At 47.7% G+C, this 16,611-nt stretch overlaps 7 protein-coding genes across 7 annotated transcripts; 5 read left to right on the forward strand and 2 right to left on the reverse strand.

The window, feature by feature from the left end:
• Positions 1-2,745: 2,745 nt before the first annotated feature.
• Positions 2,746-3,417, forward strand: GGS25DRAFT_523786 (uncharacterized protein; the record flags this gene model as incomplete). The annotated part of the gene is made up of 1 exon (XM_049264486.1): positions 2,746-3,417. The coding sequence occupies one exon, from the start codon at positions 2,746-2,748 to the stop codon at positions 3,415-3,417; it is 672 nt and encodes a 223-aa protein (XP_049114782.1).
• Positions 3,418-3,932: 515 nt separating this feature from the next.
• GGS25DRAFT_523787 (uncharacterized protein) lies at positions 3,933-4,726 on the forward strand (the record flags this gene model as incomplete). The annotated part of the gene is made up of 4 exons (XM_049264487.1): positions 3,933-4,139; positions 4,198-4,291; positions 4,346-4,524; positions 4,550-4,726. The coding sequence occupies 4 exons, from the start codon at positions 3,933-3,935 to the stop codon at positions 4,724-4,726; spliced, it is 657 nt and encodes a 218-aa protein (XP_049114783.1).
• A 3,383-nt stretch (positions 4,727-8,109) lies between these two features.
• Positions 8,110-9,152, forward strand: GGS25DRAFT_499653 (Endosulfine-domain-containing protein). Its single transcript, XM_049261797.1, has 2 exons — positions 8,110-8,367; positions 8,644-9,152. The coding sequence occupies exons 1-2, from the start codon at positions 8,332-8,334 to the stop codon at positions 9,097-9,099; spliced, it is 492 nt and encodes a 163-aa protein (XP_049114784.1). The 5' UTR covers positions 8,110-8,331; the 3' UTR covers positions 9,100-9,152.
• A 440-nt stretch (positions 9,153-9,592) lies between these two features.
• Positions 9,593-11,601, reverse strand: GGS25DRAFT_374435 (metal-dependent protein hydrolase). Its single transcript, XM_049258216.1, has 2 exons — positions 11,444-11,601; positions 9,593-11,345 (listed from the first exon to the last, which is right to left on the reverse strand). The coding sequence occupies exon 2, from the start codon at positions 11,188-11,190 to the stop codon at positions 10,087-10,089; it is 1,104 nt and encodes a 367-aa protein (XP_049114785.1). The 5' UTR covers positions 11,191-11,345; positions 11,444-11,601; the 3' UTR covers positions 9,593-10,086.
• A 1-nt stretch (position 11,602) lies between these two features.
• GGS25DRAFT_374400 (IEC3 subunit of the Ino80 complex, chromatin re-modelling-domain-containing protein) lies at positions 11,603-13,388 on the forward strand. Its single transcript, XM_049258215.1, has 2 exons — positions 11,603-12,245; positions 12,326-13,388. The coding sequence occupies exons 1-2, from the start codon at positions 12,046-12,048 to the stop codon at positions 13,095-13,097; spliced, it is 972 nt and encodes a 323-aa protein (XP_049114786.1). The 5' UTR covers positions 11,603-12,045; the 3' UTR covers positions 13,098-13,388.
• Positions 13,389-13,507: 119 nt separating this feature from the next.
• GGS25DRAFT_374439 (DUF431-domain-containing protein) lies at positions 13,508-15,066 on the forward strand. Its single transcript, XM_049258217.1, has 5 exons — positions 13,508-13,743; positions 13,797-14,200; positions 14,394-14,504; positions 14,704-14,822; positions 14,900-15,066. Exons 2-5 carry the CDS (start codon positions 13,858-13,860, stop codon positions 14,954-14,956), a joined length of 630 nt encoding a protein of 209 aa, XP_049114787.1. The 5' UTR covers positions 13,508-13,743; positions 13,797-13,857; the 3' UTR covers positions 14,957-15,066.
• Positions 14,890-16,572, reverse strand: GGS25DRAFT_374450 (uncharacterized protein). Its single transcript, XM_049258218.1, has 2 exons — positions 16,256-16,572; positions 14,890-16,189 (listed from the first exon to the last, which is right to left on the reverse strand). The coding sequence occupies exons 1-2, from the start codon at positions 16,388-16,390 to the stop codon at positions 15,176-15,178; spliced, it is 1,149 nt and encodes a 382-aa protein (XP_049114788.1). The 5' UTR covers positions 16,391-16,572; the 3' UTR covers positions 14,890-15,175.
• Between the last annotated feature and the right edge of the window lie 39 nt (positions 16,573-16,611).

Genomic DNA, 16,611 nt, shown 5'->3' on the forward strand with positions numbered 1-16,611 from the left:
TAGATGCATACGACTTAGACCCAACTAATTGTAACATATATGGGGATTTGGGGAATGAAGAAGGGGGATGGGGGTCGCGTCTTTGAACGGGGAAGCTGTACCTATCACAGAATAGAAGCTCTCCTTTTCAATAACTATGAGGTAAAATTCCCTACTTTTATGCCACCGAGAGCCCCCATTCCTTGTGACACTTTGGGGATAATGTCCGCAGTAATTATCTTGGCCGGGAGTTCTTTACATGGCGTACGACGGTTATAACGCAATACTATCACCAGATGTTTCGGAAAAGCACCCGATCGCCTCTTGCAAACGTGCCTACTCGTGCCTACTTACGTACCTACGTACTTATGTAGGCTCAATGTTAGGTAGTGGTATAGTATATGTACTACCGACGCCCCCATTCTTCTTGGGGTCTAGGTTATATCCCGCCGGCGCCATAAAATTATACCACGGAGATACAGTTTGCTGACGGAGAGCCCGTTGGAAACTAGCTACTTAGGTACCTAGGTAGCTGACCTTCAAAGGCTTTCGGGCTGGTCTGGATGTCGGTATTTTTCTAGTCCCAATTCCAGTATAATGGATCTCCTTGCTATACTTGCAATTCTTCGGCCGTTGGATCTCGGTGCCGGCGGATTGGGTGATTAATAGGGATGAATGTGTACGGCCTGGGCATGGAAATGCCGAACCGACTGCCAATGTCACATGTCTGGGCTTTGCTAGTGAAAGGGAAATTTTCATATGTATAATAGTGGCCCTGCTAAGGATTCTCTTCCTAATCTTCCCTTTAGCAACTTTATTTTTTACTACCTTGAGGTATGGTGTTTTGATCTTGTAAAGGGTCAAGAAAAAAAAGAAGAAAGAAAAAGAGACATCAGAATTAAAACCGAAACTCAATGAGGGTATCTAAGGTTAGGTTAATTATCAACTCAGTAGGATAATGACATCGAATAAAAACTTGGCCACTCCTTAGCACGTAAAGTGTAGATTTGCCTTCTTGGTACTGTAACAATCACGTAATGCAGGGCGGCAATGATTATATCAGCTGAAGCATTCCTGTTACTGGGAACTGAAAGCAATCTCCAAGATTTAACACCATCGTAATTCCTTCTAACCTGTATAACGAAGGTCTAGCCGATGATATCACATCTACCTAGGCTTCGTTAGGTACATCCTGAGCAAATATTGACCGAGGAAACATGATAGATGTTACAGGCCAAGATATCCAAGGAAGCTATAGCTGTTCGTTACTCAAAGTAAGGGTAAAAGCGGCTGCAAAAGAACACATTTTCCTTAGTATCGAACGTTTTGTTCAGGTATGGGCATAAACGAATCCACATTTATTTCATTGTTGTTTCAATGGAAATCTTCTCATTCAATGAAACAATTACTTTGGACAATACCACATAGATAAGTCATGGCAGTAACACCAAACAGTAATTCACTCTGGCTTCAGTTCTGCGCAACTACGCAACTACCAAGAATACCCCCACGAGTCTATCAGCCATTGGGGGCCATGTAATCATCGAGTTTTCCTGTAGACAGATGGTATAGACAACTAGCATTTCTTCAAATCTACAACATTCATGATGAGTATGCGGTTCCGGAGAGTAACTACGACATTCTTTCTGACGGTGTTGGTGATGGTGTTATGCATCTTAGGTGGACAAACCCCCTGAAAATAAGTACCTAGGTACTCTATGCTGCATTTGAGCTGTCTAATCTGAGCTGTCCAATCAGAGCTGCCTTGTGTGCCCAACCTGGAAGCAATTGCTGACTACCCCATGTTACACTGCATATTAATTAGGTACCTAGGTACCTAATAGGTTACCTTCAAGGTTCTCTTCGAGATATTCTCATAACACCAAAACTGTTAGTCTTGATAGCCTCAGTCTGTATACCTTGCCAAAGGGGGCGTTTATCATCTGGTTTCTCCAGAAATAACTTTTCTGCATATTTAATAAACTGAGGTCATCCTATTCTTATCTTCACAGCAAAACCCAAACGGGGCGGACGAGTTCAGTCTCCTATTTCTCATGGATTTCTAACCCAAGTCTTTAACCTGTAACCATATATATAAGTTGCTCAATATCTCTTATAGCGATGGCATCATTATCTATATGAGATTCTTGATTACCTACTCATCCCAAATTCTGGCTATGTGGATATGGATATCATGAAGAATATAAGTAGGTAGGTAGGAAGTAAGGCGATACTAAACTTTGCGATTACTATGGAAACCGTGAGCTCAACAAGATGCAATATATAACGTAGCAGACACTGGCGACTGGCACTGTTTCCAATGTTTGTAATTGACTCATTGCCGTTACATTATTTATGCCTTGCTGGGCGCCACAGTTCAAGTCCCACGGGAGCTGGCTTTGAGTAGCCAGGGCAACATCGCGACGTGGACGCCTTAGGTATTAAGTATTTGAAGTTATCACATCGCTTTCATATCACTTTCTTTCAAACTTCTTACACCCAAACATAAACATATCAACAAAAATACCAACACGCAGAAAAATGTGAAGGGACGTGATGGCCGCTTGATACCATCAACATCACCACAAAGCTTTCTATTGTCGTTATAAAACCACCAAGTTAGCAAACGTCAAATTCACAGTTCTTCTACACTACAGTTTAATATTTGCTATCCAAGAACCCAAGAGGTAAGCAGCTAAGCCCAACAAAGACCCTCCCCATCTTAACATCTTCTAACTAAATGTACTACGGACATAGTTCCCAAAAATGGCGTGCATGGTTCCCTTCTGTGATAATCCAAGAGCGTCACAACACCAGCATAGAAATCGCCGACAACAACAACACTCAAATTATCGCGGCGACCTGAACCTGCGAGCCAACTCTGGCGACGATGTTCCCGAGAGCGAGAACACCAACCTCTGGATCACCAACCTCCCCAACAGCATCACCCATCGACGATTCCTAAGCGCCATCCACAATGTCGGCAGAGTCCGATCGCTGGTAATCCACAACTCCGGGTCGAGACGCGGGACCGCCGCCGCCGCACTCAGCTTCTTCCGACGCCCCGCGTCCGAGCTGTTCAAGTCGCAATGCGACAGACGCCTCATCCAATTCGACGGAAGGGTTCCCCGCGTCGTATGGAACCGGCACAAGGTCGAGCAGACCAACGAGGGCGTCTTGAGCCGAGTGCTCCTCATCGCTGGGGATCCTGAGATTGTGAACCGTCGTTGCTTGGACGAGTTCTTCGCGACGAGGTTTACCTATGACATCGATCGAATCATCCCCCATGGGACTGTGGAGACAGAGACGGGCCCGGTTGCGCGGTTCGAGTACAGATTCGGCTCGTGGCGAGGACAGGCGGTGTTAGGATTCTATGCTATACAGAATGAGCTTTACGGCAGAGTCTTGACTGAGTATGGTATGGATCCCTGTAGTTGAGTTGTGAAGGGCAAGCAACATGGCTCCCGAGTTACCTGTGTAGCTAGTTAGACGATTGTAATTCACGTCTTAATACCCGAATCTATATTTGAAGTCTGTGGTGTGCTTGGCTTTCATGACGTTCCTTTGAATGAGGCCTATCTGGCAATAAGAAAAGCACAGCAATATGTTATTGTTAGACGTCCTAATGGTTTTCACGGCTCATAATAGTCAAAGACCGACACTCCCAAATATATTGAGCTGAAAGAAACCCTGGAACTTTCCAATGTACTTAATAGCATTGCGTAAAAGCCACAGGCATGTGAAACACATACACTCAAGAGGGGAGATACTCCCCAGACCCCCTATGATTCCAACCACCCACCCATCACAAGCCAGCTTCAAGGGGCAATAACCACATACTGTACCTCCCAATTCCCGCCTGCCGCGCCCCAACATCCATCGCCTCCCCCCAATCCTCCATCCCCAAAACCTTTGTATCCACGAACTTCTCCCCGCGGGGGGAAGAGCCCACTATGCAGCATCTTCAAGAACTGCAGTATATCGCCCCGCTCGTACATCAGCTTCCCCTTCAGCGCGATGTTCATCGCCACCACCGAGGGGGCCACGGGGTTCTCGTTCCAGCCCATCAGGCTGACGCGCCGAACTGCTTCAGCGCCGCGGCGTCCGCCATTTCGTCCCCGGTCACCGTGACCGTCTCGATTTTCGCGTGCGGTGAGCTGGTTAGTACATGCTGCTTCAGCCTACCCAGCTCCTTCTCGTTCCGCCCCATCACGACAGCGACCTGCACGCCAGACCCGCCGGACACACGACAACGGTCTCGCCGGGCTTGACCTGGATGTCGCGCAGGCCGCCGCCGTAGGGGACGAGGAAGGTGTGTAGCCGATGCACGCGAGATCCGGGACCGAGTGGCCCAACTACCGCACAGCCGCCCCCCTCGTCCAGCACAAAGCAGTTCTCGAGCCGGCACCCTCGCGAACTCCGCAAACGTGCCGTCGCGCGCACACCTCCCTCACCAACTTCTTACTCCCCCCTCGTCACTCCCTCGTGCACCGCAGCAAGAAACACGGCATCGGCGTCGTCGCGCGCGCGGACGACGCAGTCGATGTAGACGAGCTGGCCGAGCTTGCAGGACGGTGGCGTCGGGGCCGACGGCGCTCGTGCCGGCGACTATGGGCACGGGGATGCTGTGCCCGCGGACGCCGTTGTAGAGCTCGCGGTGGTAGGAGAGGACGCCGGCAGCTGCGATGCGGATGATGGCGTTGCCGAGGTTGGGGAGGGGGGTGGCATTGTGAGTGAGAGTCGGTGAAAGTGTTAGGGGAGACTTTGTAGGGCCTATTGACACGACAATGACTTGGGTGGGTATAGATAGGAGTGTTTCAACTATATTATTCGAGACCGTAGGCTGTAAATTTATACCTATATTATAAGGATGAACTTAGAACAACTCATGACAGCAAGATATAATCAAAACCCCCCGAAAGCCCAGTAACTCTACATGGCTTTGAAAAATTAAGTCCGTATACCTAGTGTACATTCAGTTATTCAACTCATATATAGTATGTCGGAGATAACCCGACCGTTCATTCAACTGATGCTCTGCCTCTTTTAGTGTGAATATTCCCCTATGAAAGATATTGCCGAGTGAACACGGCATCACCGGTATAGAGATCCGTCCGAGCACCCCGTCTTACCTGTAGCTTAAATCCGCATTGTGGAAAAGGAGATAAGGGCCAAGATTCTAGGCAGATGAAATAAGTCAATACCTATGATATAGCGATCAACCTATTCGCCATTCAAGTTCCCCTTCTAGTGGATACTAAATCTCTTACACGTATTTAGTATATGTGGAATATAGATATCTGAGTTAGCTTCTCCATCGTACTTTAGTTGTCTATTCATCTAGGACCTGGAAATCGTGTATACGAGAGATTCTGTCTACATACCATGTACCTTTATACCCATCTAGATTCGTCGAGGTACTTACTAGACACCTATATACTGGCATGTGGCTTTGATGTGAAATGGATTGAGTAAAAGGGGCGTGGTGGAGGTAGACCTTTCATATTAGCATCTAACAGAAGCAGCCCTCCTTGTATACCTCTAGCACTATGAGTTGAACGTTGCCGATAGAGCCAAGCTACCTAATTAACTAGACCAGAGCGAAGTTACCCAGGACTGTAATATTTTGATTTGGCTTGCATCCGTGAGCCTCGACCTAGACTTACTTATTTGACCCCTTGCGACAGAGTGTATATCTACATATGTATATTGCTGAGGCTCTCGCAATTTGCTAGGCTTTTTCATTGTATATCGCTCAATAAATACCGTGTGTCGGTAGGCGAATTAATATCTTTTGGTATTACTCTGGCTGACGTGTTGCTAGGCTACCTCCTAGGCTTCTTAGGTTCCATGGTAAAAGTCTGAGATTTATTGGGGGCGAACCCAGAAGAGAGAACAGTATCCCTTTTGGATCTCAATAGGTGCTTCTCATCTGCTGATGCGCCGTAGCTGGCTGTAAAGCATGCGTAGAGAGCCGTGAAGCGTTCGTCTGCTTCCTCACACAGCTGTAGCTGACGAAAAACAAGAAAAGACAGAAAGTCAGGAGAAGGAAGGACCGCAGTGACAGCCATCGCGTTGGAGCGTTACCAAGCGGCCATCGAGTAGCTGGCTAAGAACGTGGCTTCTCAGACGGCAGAGCCTTTCCTTCAAATGGAGTAGATAGCTCTCAAAACCTCTATCCGACTCGCCTTTAAGGGGCTATGACTAGGAGGTAAGCAAAGATGGACGACCCGCACACTACATCGGTCATTGTCTGTGTGAGATCCTGACCGTTAACGGTAAGCGTGGAACGATCTCAAAATAGCAGAGATCGCTGTATGGTACTAGAAGGAATTTTCGGGGCGTACGTCATGAACGTAGCTCATAGGGTCTGTATTTTTGACGCTCCACTGAGTTCCCAAGTTGTTGGCGATAGTTGGAACTAGAAGTGATTCAGACATGACAGCTATGAGGGATGTTGTGGTGGTTATAAGGGAAGCGCTGACTACAGCAGCAAATAGAAAGAAACCCCCTTTTCATACGTGTACCAACTTCTATGCCACGCGCTAGGGGTAAGTATTCATACTAACACCAGAGAATGGGTTCAAAGAAAACTTCCAACGTTGCCAATAGAATCTGTAGTACATCGACTTACTGAGCCAAACTTGGTACTCATCCATACTCACATAACATCGTTCAACATGCTGTTTGACCCCTTGTACATAGGTACATGAAACCTTGTAGTGTCACATTGATAATACTAGACGTGTGAATGGCATAATCAAATCATGTGTTGTACCACTCGGTGGCAACAGCAGGCTCTGGCCTTCATATAACTACAAGGTAACGTACCTAGGTAGGTAGGTAAGATAAAAAAGCGTCCAAGGAACGTAAGGCTGCAGTTAGCTAGATTTGATTCAGTTGGGGCTTTCTAGACTAAACAGCGATATATATATATATATCTGGCTAACATCTAAGAATTACGCGGTGTTCGAATGGACATAACCTCGTGATACATATGTACGGTATCTTAGACGAAATTGTAGACCGGAAATAATTTGTAACCAAAACAGGAGAGGTGGGAACACCATAGTCCTATCGCCATGCTACAGTCAACTGACCGAACAAAAGCGGCGGCAGGACCATCCAAAGATTAATGCTGTAGGTACTTTTGCACTGGCAACCTACATTGTCTCGTGAGTCTAATCGTCGAAACTTGGAGGGCTTCACGAAAGGGGGCTACTTATGCTGCCACTTGACTTTTAGTGCATAAACGAGCAACATTCCTGAATACCACCGCGGATAATAAAAAATCGGGTATTCTATGTTAAGTTGTCGCACCAGCTTTTCCTGTCGTTCAACCATAGCCCTTTTAGCCATCGAATTCTTATCCCGCTTGACGGAAAATGACGTGGGCTTACATGCTGTTGTGATCGAATGGTAAAGTTTCTAATTGGTGTCACTGCAATGCTTATTATATTGATGGTGCGTGCTAGATAAGGAGTCGGTGGGATGGCAGGCAAGGCTTAGAGGATGGATGGTGGTGACAGTGGTGACAGTGGTGACGGTGACGCCGACTTCTAATCTTCCAAGCAATTTATTTGCTTCTCCAAAAACGTTTCTCCAAGAAGGCAGAGGCTTGTTCTTGATAGGGTGGATACTCGGCAGCTAAAGAGGGATTGGCGCCAGTACTATCAAAAATATTCAATCAGGCCTTAAGTGTTGATGATAGGTGATAGGTTAAAATTTAGAAGGAAAATGTTCCGATTTGCCTCGAAGACTACAAGTTATCTAGAATTGAAAGTTTAAACCTGCACAGAGGACCCTGATATCCTTCATAACTTCCCAGGTTAGGTTTTTTTTTGGGAGGGGTTTGCATTTTACCCCCTTGACTCCTCCAAGTGCTCTTGCCAGGGCGGCCACTTCCGGCTAACTTGTGTGTAAGATACATGTGCATTAGGTAAGCGGCACACGTCGTCATTGGTCTTTGTCTGGGTCTAAGAAGACGCTAGTGGGTCCCCCAAACCCTTGCAGGAAAAGCAAGCCAAACACCTGCCGTTGCCAGGGTAAGGATATGTACAATACTACATACATGTAGGTAGGTATGCAGTCACTTAGTGCAGTCACTTAGTGCTGTGAATTAAGCAAGTACCATTGTCACTTCTTGTCTTGTCTCCCCTCCCCAAAAACGAAACTACTACAAAACTACCTCTACCTACCTAATACCTAACCTAACACCACCCAGACGACGGACCTTCCCACCTGACTTCCTTCTGTTAAACCATCCGACTGCAACGACCGATGATACAGCACGATTTGTCTTTGAAAAGTAGTCTGCTTGAGCTGAGCTGAGCTGAAATCTGCCAAGTCAAAATGAACCCTCACCAGAAGAACAAGATTGACGTCAAGGTTAGTTTTCCTCATTTCCAGCAATCCTTCACCCCACATCTGGCTGTCCCAAGTTGGGTTGGACAACTATTTCCTTAAGGCCAAGCGATGGTGTATGCTATACGACGAACGAAAATATTCGCATTTTATTACGGAGGCGTGCCAGCGTCTACGTTTCCCCTCTTTACTTTACCATCTGCCTTCTCCCATCCGTCCCTGCCTGTCTTGCACACCGCTCCAAGATCAATGCCCAAGCCTATATTGCCCATGCATATACTGATATGACGTACCTTGTAGTCTCTCACCCCCGAGGAGCAGCGTCTCTTCCGTCTCTATGGCAAGCTCCCCTCGAAATCGGATCATTTCGCCAAGCACCTGAAGGAGCGCAAGTATTTCGACAGCGGCGACTACGCTATGTCCAAGGCCGGCAAGGGCGACAGTGTCGACACGGGCAGCGTCGGTAGCCAGCACCCAGTCCCCGAGAACATTCCTCACCTATCTTCACCCAACGGCCAGAATGGTAGTGGCACCGTCGGCCACCAGCACCATCCCAGTCTGCACGGTCACAGCCACGGCAGTCAGCAAGTCACCTCCTCCGGTAGTCCCGTCAAGGAGAGCAGCTTCCTGCACCGCGAGACGAGCGTCGATGACGGCACCAATGATACCGCTGCCAAGGCTGCCGAGCAGGAGAACAAAGCCACATCACCCACCTCAGAAAACTCCGAAGCGAAGAGCATCCCGATTCGAGGATAGACGTACGTGAGGCTACCTTCTCGGTGGTATGAGTGTGCCAACGACGTCCAGGATGTAAGCTCAGATAGAACCGATATGTTACTGAAGGGGCGTTGGCATCGGTATGACCTCTACCCTACAATAGCTGGATGGCGCCTTGTTTATGAGCATGTCGGTTGATACGTACGTCCTACGTTGCGTTGCGTTGTGGGTGTAAGCTACATAGTCGTGTTTCTGAAGGGAAGGGACAGAGAAAAAAGAGATGGGTGACTGAAGAAAAAACAAAAAGGCACCATCAACCTCTTTTCTTGTTTTTTTTTTACGATGGTTTATGAGGGATTAGTATTTGTCAGTTTTCGTCCCTTTCCCCCCCTGTGGCGTTTTGGGATGGTGATATGGCACCTGGCAAAGGGTTACTTCGCAATTGCAACCAAAAAAAGACCAAAACAAAAACACAAAACAAGCTTATGATGGAACGATGGATGTCGTTCTCATCGTTTTTTAAACCTATCTCCCAGCTCCTTTTGATTTGAAGAACTTTCGTTAAGGTCCCCCCCCCCCTCCTCCAAATCTCCTGGTTTCTACCTATCGTACATGTTTGCTACTAGGTACCGTACCCATTCTATTTTTTATTTTATTTTTTGCAACGCAACGCAACGCAACGTGAGAAAATGCATTTGGGAGTTGGGTTGTTTTACTGGTGTTAGTGTGTGATATGGGTGTGAAATGGTTATTGCTAGGTATTTTTTTTTTACGATGGCTGGGCGCATTTTGTTTTTAGGGAAATTCAAAGTCGTTCAATGGATGTATGCTGTTCTTCCATGCTGTTAATGAATACCTACCTATGTAGTTTGCTAGGCGCCTTACCTACCTACCTACATAACCTAGATACTTAGTAATTTGCCAATGTATGGATCTACATATATCTATCACGATTTTTTTTCATCTATAAGCCGTTGTTGACCTGACCCGTGTATACCTACTCAAAGTTACTTTTCTATTTAGTATTTAGGAAGCGCAAGCTTTCTCCGCCAACGCCTTGGCACCCTCGAAAGTCTTGTTTCCTCCGATGAAGCCCGACGCGTGCACGAAGACGCCGCCGGGGACGCCCGAGACCTCGTCGAGCTGGGCATCGCGTGCGCCGCGCCAGGGCTCCGGGAGCGGCTTGCGGCTCTGGAACGAGTCCTTGGACACGGGCACGCACTGGATCCTCCACTTGGCGTCGGGCACGGGCTTCTCGGGGTACAGCACGTAGAGCACCTTCTTGCCATTTTCTGATTCCCCTGCCTCCTGCTCCTCGAGCGTGTACAGGTGATCCTTCCAGGGGACGGACAGGCCGGAGAAGACCATGACGCGGCCCTCGGGGTCGTGCTGGAAGCGGTTCTGGTAGGCGTCCTGCACGATGGTGCGGGCGGGCAGCCAGGCGTTGCAGTAGTAGGCGAGGTCGCGGGAGAACTCCTCGCCGATGCGGGTGCTGGCGATGTAGAACTTGGCGTCCTCGTCGGCCTGGGCGACGACGGGGTCGGAGGACACGGGGTCGTTCCAGTTGGGGTTGAGGCGACCGACCATGGCGCCGAGGGTGAAGTTGCCGGTGCTGAAGCGCTTCTCGATGCCCGCGGCGGCGAGCTGCTCCGAATCGTACGAGGAGATGCCGTTGTCGTGGGCGTCGAGCGCCTCGATGAAGGACTCGTACAGCTTCTTCCACAGCAGGCCCACCTCGGGGCTGTCCTCGGATTTTTGTAAGTGCTGCGCGATGATGGCCTTGCCGAAGTGCATGTACACGAGCCCGGCGCTGGAGAGCTTGGTGGCGCGGTCGGGGAAGGTGGTGGTGAAGGTGCGCTGGTGGTGGTCGTACCGGTTGCGGCTGGGCTCGTACTCGCCGCCGACGTCGACGACGGTGTGGCAGGTCTCCAGCAGCGCAGGGTCGCGGGTGCGGATAAGGGAGGAGCCGTGGTAGGTGGGCAGCAGGCGTAGCATGTAAACGGCGAGAGCTTCATCGGCGTGGAAGTGGCCGTTGTGGGTGCCGATTTTAACGCTGCCGCCGCTGCTGCTGCCCTCCATCTTTAATCTCTTAGCTGCGTTTTCGGCCATGTTTATTATCCGCCGAAGCATGCGGGATTAAATCTTTCGAAGAAATTATAATATATTTGATTGAAATTGAAATTGAAAGTTGGTGTATGAATGTGATTGTGTTTGCAGATTTCCAATTGTGGCTATTGTATTGGGCCTGTAGATTTGATGGTGGGGTTGCTTTGGATTATCGATAACTAACTTCAAGTTAGCTGCTGGGTACTACTGGGTACTAGGTACATGTAGGGAGTCTAGGGAGTCGGGACATCTGGATTCTGGAGGTACAATACAATACAATACATATGTACTTGATACCTGGGAATTACTAGGTACCCAAGGTTTTAGTGGGAATGTCGCATTTGGAAGTGACGGTTTTTTTGTTAGGCAAAAAAGCAAGTACAGTACATACGAGATGGTTTGAACGCGTTATGTTGCTTTGGCAGAGGGAAGGATGCGCGGCGTTTTAAGGCTTCCAAGGGTTGGATGGCTTGCTTAGACATTCCCTTACCCCCAAAATCCTCGCATCGTTTTCCTCTCTGCGTCTGACTGTTCAAACCGTGACTACCTCTGTAGCTACGACGACTATCAGTACAGACTGCAGTGTACAGTATGTTTATCAAGTATTGAACCCGTATTTAAAAATTAATTTTATCTTAAACGTTTTTATCTCCTCTTGATACTTATTTCCTTCATTTCCTTCATTCTCTTCGCACCGTCCAAACAATCAATCAAATGATTTAATTTACGCCTTCCCTTCCCTTTTTTCAAAAAAGAAGCCTTTCATTACTTTACTTTACTATTCTTCACTTCACGTCAATCGCTATTCATCCCCCTTCCATCATCTTCTAAAACCCGACTCTATTTATCTATTGTTTCTTTCTTTTTATTTCCATCACAATGGCCTCACTCAAGGGCGAATTCGAGAAAGACCATACCGATTTACAAATGGTAGACGCTAGACCATCGTACAAATCATGGAAAAAGAAATATCGCAAGATGCGCATCAAGTTCGACCAGCAGATGCAGGAGATTGAAAGTCTGCACAAGCTGGAACAAAAGGTTATGCGAACTGCGAAGCGTCTAGCTATCGAGAACGAGTAAGTAGCGCCCGCTGTTTTCCTATACATAATTTTATTCGTTAGGATGAAGGAGAGGTAAACTGACCACGGTTTAATAGTCGTTTGATGGAGATTCTGTTAGACATCAATGATTCCCCTCAAATCCCCTTTGAGCGACGCATCGATATCAATTTAGAGGACGAAGACGATGACGATGATTCGGATGCCACCCAGAAGCCAACAAAGTCTCTGAGCAGACTAGAACAGGAGGTCCCGCATAGATCATATGCTGCCAGTGTCGACCAAAATCCAGAAATTCTAGACGACCTAGAGCCAGATGATCCCCAGGCACATCCCACTTCGTTTCTAACTGCCGACGATATTGACGAGTATCTCTACGAACTTGACGTGCGATTGAAACTGAAACCCAAGCCCACCCTCGCGCCTACTGCCATAGGAAAAGAAACCACAAATCCTGCGGCCAACTTTGCGCTACGAAATCCTACGAGTGTTTACAACTGGTTACGCAGACACGCACCTAAGACGTTCCTCCAGGACCTCGAGAAGGAGAAGGAAAAGGACAAAGATAAGGGAAAAGGCAGGGACGACGGTCACGACAAGGATGATGATGATGTAGGAGGAGGACGCAAGCGCAAAGGTGGCAACGCCGCGCGAACCAAGAGACAATCAGCTGCCAGCCGTAAAGAAAAGGAGGCCGCAGAATCAGCAGACTGGGATGACGACGCAGGTTATGATGTGCCCTCTATCAAGCTCAAGAGAAAGAGAGACGAGGATCCAGGATATCGACCCAAGGGTGGATCGAGTCGACCCACGAAGAAGCGCAAGAGCAAGGACTTTGGCTCTCTTCCAACCAAGGGATCACGAAAATAAAATGCCTGATCCAACGCCCTAGCACTATTGCCGGGTTAATATGAAAAGGCGCGCCTCGAGCAGAGCTTCGGGGGAATGGAACAAGGGTCTGTATGGTGGTCTGTATGGCATTTCGTGTCTTGAGGATAGGTATATAATGCTGTGGGCGTTTAATGAGTTTCCATCCAATCATGTCAACTAATTCCTTAATTGCTCGTGCTAATACGATTATGATTATGATTGAGAATATGCCAGCGAGAAATCGACAGCATGATGAATCCATGAGTACCCAGGTTAGGTACCTAGTAGGTCTGGTCTATTAAGATCAATGATCTAGATACCAACTGTAGAGCTCACATGATTGGCTCCCACATGTACGCCTTAAGTGAAATTTTCCCAATTGGTGCAACACAAGGTTAAGACTTGCATAGTAGCATACAACTTGAACTAGGAACTAACGTTAGGTACATTACTTGACCTGCGAATTATAGTGAATTAAAAGGGATTGGATTTAGTCGTCTAAAGTAACCTATCTACCTATCTACCTACACATCCTTCATATATCTCAAGCAAGTATTAGGGTATTCATATCAAAAACTCTGCTCTCAACGAACCAAGCTATCTTTGGTGGAATAGCAAGCACAGCACCAAATCTAGTTGATATTAAGTACGTAAAAAAAACATATGTTTATAAAAACAAGAGGTAACTAACCCAACCAGCGCAAAAAAAACAAATAAAAAAACCATCAGAAGAAAAAAAAAAAGAAAAAAAAAAAAAGCCATGCCGGAACGCAAAACCTACATAGTGGAGCACCTGGACCCGGAGCTCGGGCAGTGGTCGGAGCTCGAGTACGCCGCGATCGCGGCCGAGACCCAGCGCGCCGGCAACACCTTCATGCTGTCGTCGCTGCCGTCCGGGTTCGAGGTCCCCGCCAGGCTGACCGCCATCCCGGCTTTCCGCGCAGAGAGGAGGGGCGTCGAGGAGATGTACGGCGGGGAGGGGGGCGGGCGGGACAGGGTGTGCTTGCTGGATCCGCAGGCCGAGAGGGATTTGAGTCCGGATGACAAGGGGGTCTTTGATGTGTTCTTGTTTGGGGGCATTCTGGGCGATGATCCGCCGAGGGGTATGTATAGCATTGCATTGCATAGCATAGCATCTCTACCCTGTTTGTTTTTTTTTTTTTTTTTTTTTTTTTTTTTTTTTTTTGGTTTTGAGTACGAAGAAGGCGTAAGGGGGGTGGGTGGGTGGGTGGCGGAAAGGGGTATCGATCGAGTACGCGGATAGAGGATAGAAGTACCTGACTAACGACGCTTTAGACCGAACATCGGAGCTCCGCAAGAAGGGGTTCAAGGGCCGCCGGCTGGGCCCCGTGCAGATGACCACGGACACGGCGGTGCGGGTGACACGGATGGTGATTGAAGAGCAGTGTACGTTGCTTACCTACCTACCTACCTACCTACCCACCTATACTCACTATACTCACTATTTTTCCCTTGCTTTGGTTTACACTATCACTCTCCCCTACTACCACCTCTCACCTTCCCACCTTACCCCCCTTTCTCTCTTTCTCGCCGTCGTTGTTGAAATGTGCTGTGAGATCTAAACAAGGAAAAAAAAAAAAAACAGTCACACTAAACAAAATCCCATACACCGACTTCCCCGATCTCAAGTTCAACGAGCACGAGAGCACGCAGATGCCGTTCCGGTACGTCAAGGATGATGAGGGGAATCCGATTATGCCTGAGGTGAGGAGTATTCCCCCTTTCTTGCTATTGATTTCTACTCTTCTTTGAGATGGCTGACGCGGTGTGGACGTATGTAGGGCATGGTAGATTTGATTAAGAAAGATGCGGATAAGAGTATCGACGATCTGTTCTAGGGTTGCTCGTTAATCGAGCATGTGCAGTAGAAGGATAGGAGTCAAATTCATGCATTGTCATGGAAAGACATGATCAATGAACTCGTTGATACACCATAGTGATATCTAGACCGTAACTATGGAAGTACCTCTAGGTAGCTATCCACACTGCTGGATCTTTTGGGTTTGGCTTCTAGGCGCATGCTCTTAAGACAGGATTAAATGAACAAGAGGATGACCCTAAGCATCATCCACGTCCATCTCTTCAACCGAACCCCCGTCTCCCCCAGACCCTGAGTACCCAATTTCCCCCAATCCTTGATCGTCATCATCCCCCATATCAAAATCATCCACCATGCTGACGTCCTCTCCCTCGAGATCGTCCCACCGATTTGGAGTAGGCGTGGACACATTATCTTCAAAACTCGCCGTGGGTGACAGCCCAACCAAGGGTTCTCTGATGGATAAAGTCTTTAGAAGTTCGGAACCCCCACCTCTTCGGTAAGCTCTGTAGTGCGGTAGATTGTACTTTCCACGGTGACCTCGCCTCAAGTTCTGTTTCTCCTTTTGCTTCAGTTTTCTGTTTCGGTTGTGGTCGTTTCTCGGGTCCATTCCCTTGGCGATAACCGTGACCTCGTCCGTCTCGCCCTTGCGTTTCTTGAGTGCGATCAAGTTTGCAAGAAAGTTGCCTTGGTCGATTCGTTCCTTTGTAGCCCATCTCTCGGGAACGGGGACGACCGATACTGGGGCATTGCTTTTGCTACTATCGTTGGCATCGCGCTGTCGCCATTGGTTGGCAACTCCTTCCTTGGGCTTGATTTCCATCTCCTCCACGGTGATACGCGAGCAACTCGCTGCAAGCAGGTCCACGTCATTATCCAGATGTTGAAGAGCCGGAAGCGGATTGTAATCGTCGTGACGTGTCATGAGTAATTCGGTGCCGACATTCTGGCTCCAGCGGCCTGAGTAGACACGACCTTTATACGATATGATGGGATTTTCTGAGTGAAGCTCTAAAATCTGGACTTGGTGATCGTTGAAATCGGCCTCTTCTGCAGTGTCCTTTGGCGGGGAAGGCTGATTATTCTGAATCATACTCTCATCCTCATCACTATTCTCAGGACTCATGCGTCGATTCAAATATAACTTGGCCCGCTCAGACTTCTCGTTGCCTTTGTGGCCATGTTGACTAGTAGTACGAACATCACGGCCAGTGAAATCCACCTTGGAGAGATCCAGTGTTACGTAAAAAGTCTATAATATCATTTGATTAGTCCTACATCATATTATTTTACTTCTCAAGTTACTACTTAGACTTACCTCTGTTTCCGTATTAGAGTATTCATATTCCCATTCGGATTCGTCGTTTTCTTCAGATGTGTGAGTGTTTTGGTCTGTGAATGGCATCCTCGGAACATGAGAATGATCCTCACTCATCACGTTGTCGTTAGCCATTGGGGAAGAAAGAGGTAAATTTATGATTGTTTGAGTGGATACAGAAACGCATTTGAAATATGAAGAGGATGCAAAATTAAGTTTTCAATAGAATGAGGTTGATGTTTATTGAAAGGTGACCCTGGGTTTCTGCCTCTCTGTTGGAATTCATATAAACTTTAGTATTAGAACAGTAATACAACATTGCATGTATGTAACTATGTAATATGTGCTATTCCCAT

This window comes from Hypoxylon fragiforme (assembly GCF_022984875.1).
Source record: "Hypoxylon fragiforme strain CBS 206.31 chromosome Unknown GGS25scaffold_7, whole genome shotgun sequence".
NCBI lineage: Eukaryota > Fungi > Ascomycota > Sordariomycetes > Xylariales > Hypoxylaceae > Hypoxylon > Hypoxylon fragiforme.

What these genes read in the sequence shown, in the direction of transcription:
- GGS25DRAFT_499653 (XM_049261797.1), top strand. Translation starts at nt 8,332, where the DNA reads ATGAACCCTCACCAGAAGAACAAGATTGACGTCAAG. An exon ending in AGAACAAGATTGACGTCAAG is followed by an intron (nt 8,368 to 8,643) that starts GTTAGTTTTCCT and finishes CGTACCTTGTAG; the next exon opens with TCTCTCACCCCCGAGGAGCA.
- GGS25DRAFT_374435 (XM_049258216.1), bottom strand. Translation starts at nt 11,190, where the DNA reads ATGCTTCGGCGGATAATAAACATGGCCGAAAACGCAGCTAAGAGATTA.
- GGS25DRAFT_374400 (XM_049258215.1), top strand. Translation starts at nt 12,046, where the DNA reads ATGGCCTCACTCAAGGGCGAATTCGAGAAAGACCATACCGATTTACAA. An exon ending in CGTCTAGCTATCGAGAACGA is followed by an intron (nt 12,246 to 12,325) that starts GTAAGTAGCGCC and finishes ACGGTTTAATAG; the next exon opens with TCGTTTGATGGAGATTCTGT.
- GGS25DRAFT_374439 (XM_049258217.1), top strand. Translation starts at nt 13,858, where the DNA reads ATGCCGGAACGCAAAACCTACATAGTGGAGCACCTGGACCCGGAGCTC. An exon ending in GGGCGATGATCCGCCGAGGG is followed by an intron (nt 14,201 to 14,393) that starts GTATGTATAGCA and finishes ACGACGCTTTAG; the next exon opens with ACCGAACATCGGAGCTCCGC. An exon ending in GGAATCCGATTATGCCTGAG is followed by an intron (nt 14,823 to 14,899) that starts GTGAGGAGTATT and finishes GGACGTATGTAG; the next exon opens with GGCATGGTAGATTTGATTAA.
- GGS25DRAFT_374450 (XM_049258218.1), bottom strand. Translation starts at nt 16,390, where the DNA reads ATGGCTAACGACAACGTGATGAGTGAGGATCATTCTCATGTTCCGAGG. An exon ending in ACTCTAATACGGAAACAGAG is followed by an intron (nt 16,190 to 16,255) that starts GTAAGTCTAAGT and finishes ATGATATTATAG; the next exon opens with ACTTTTTACGTAACACTGGA.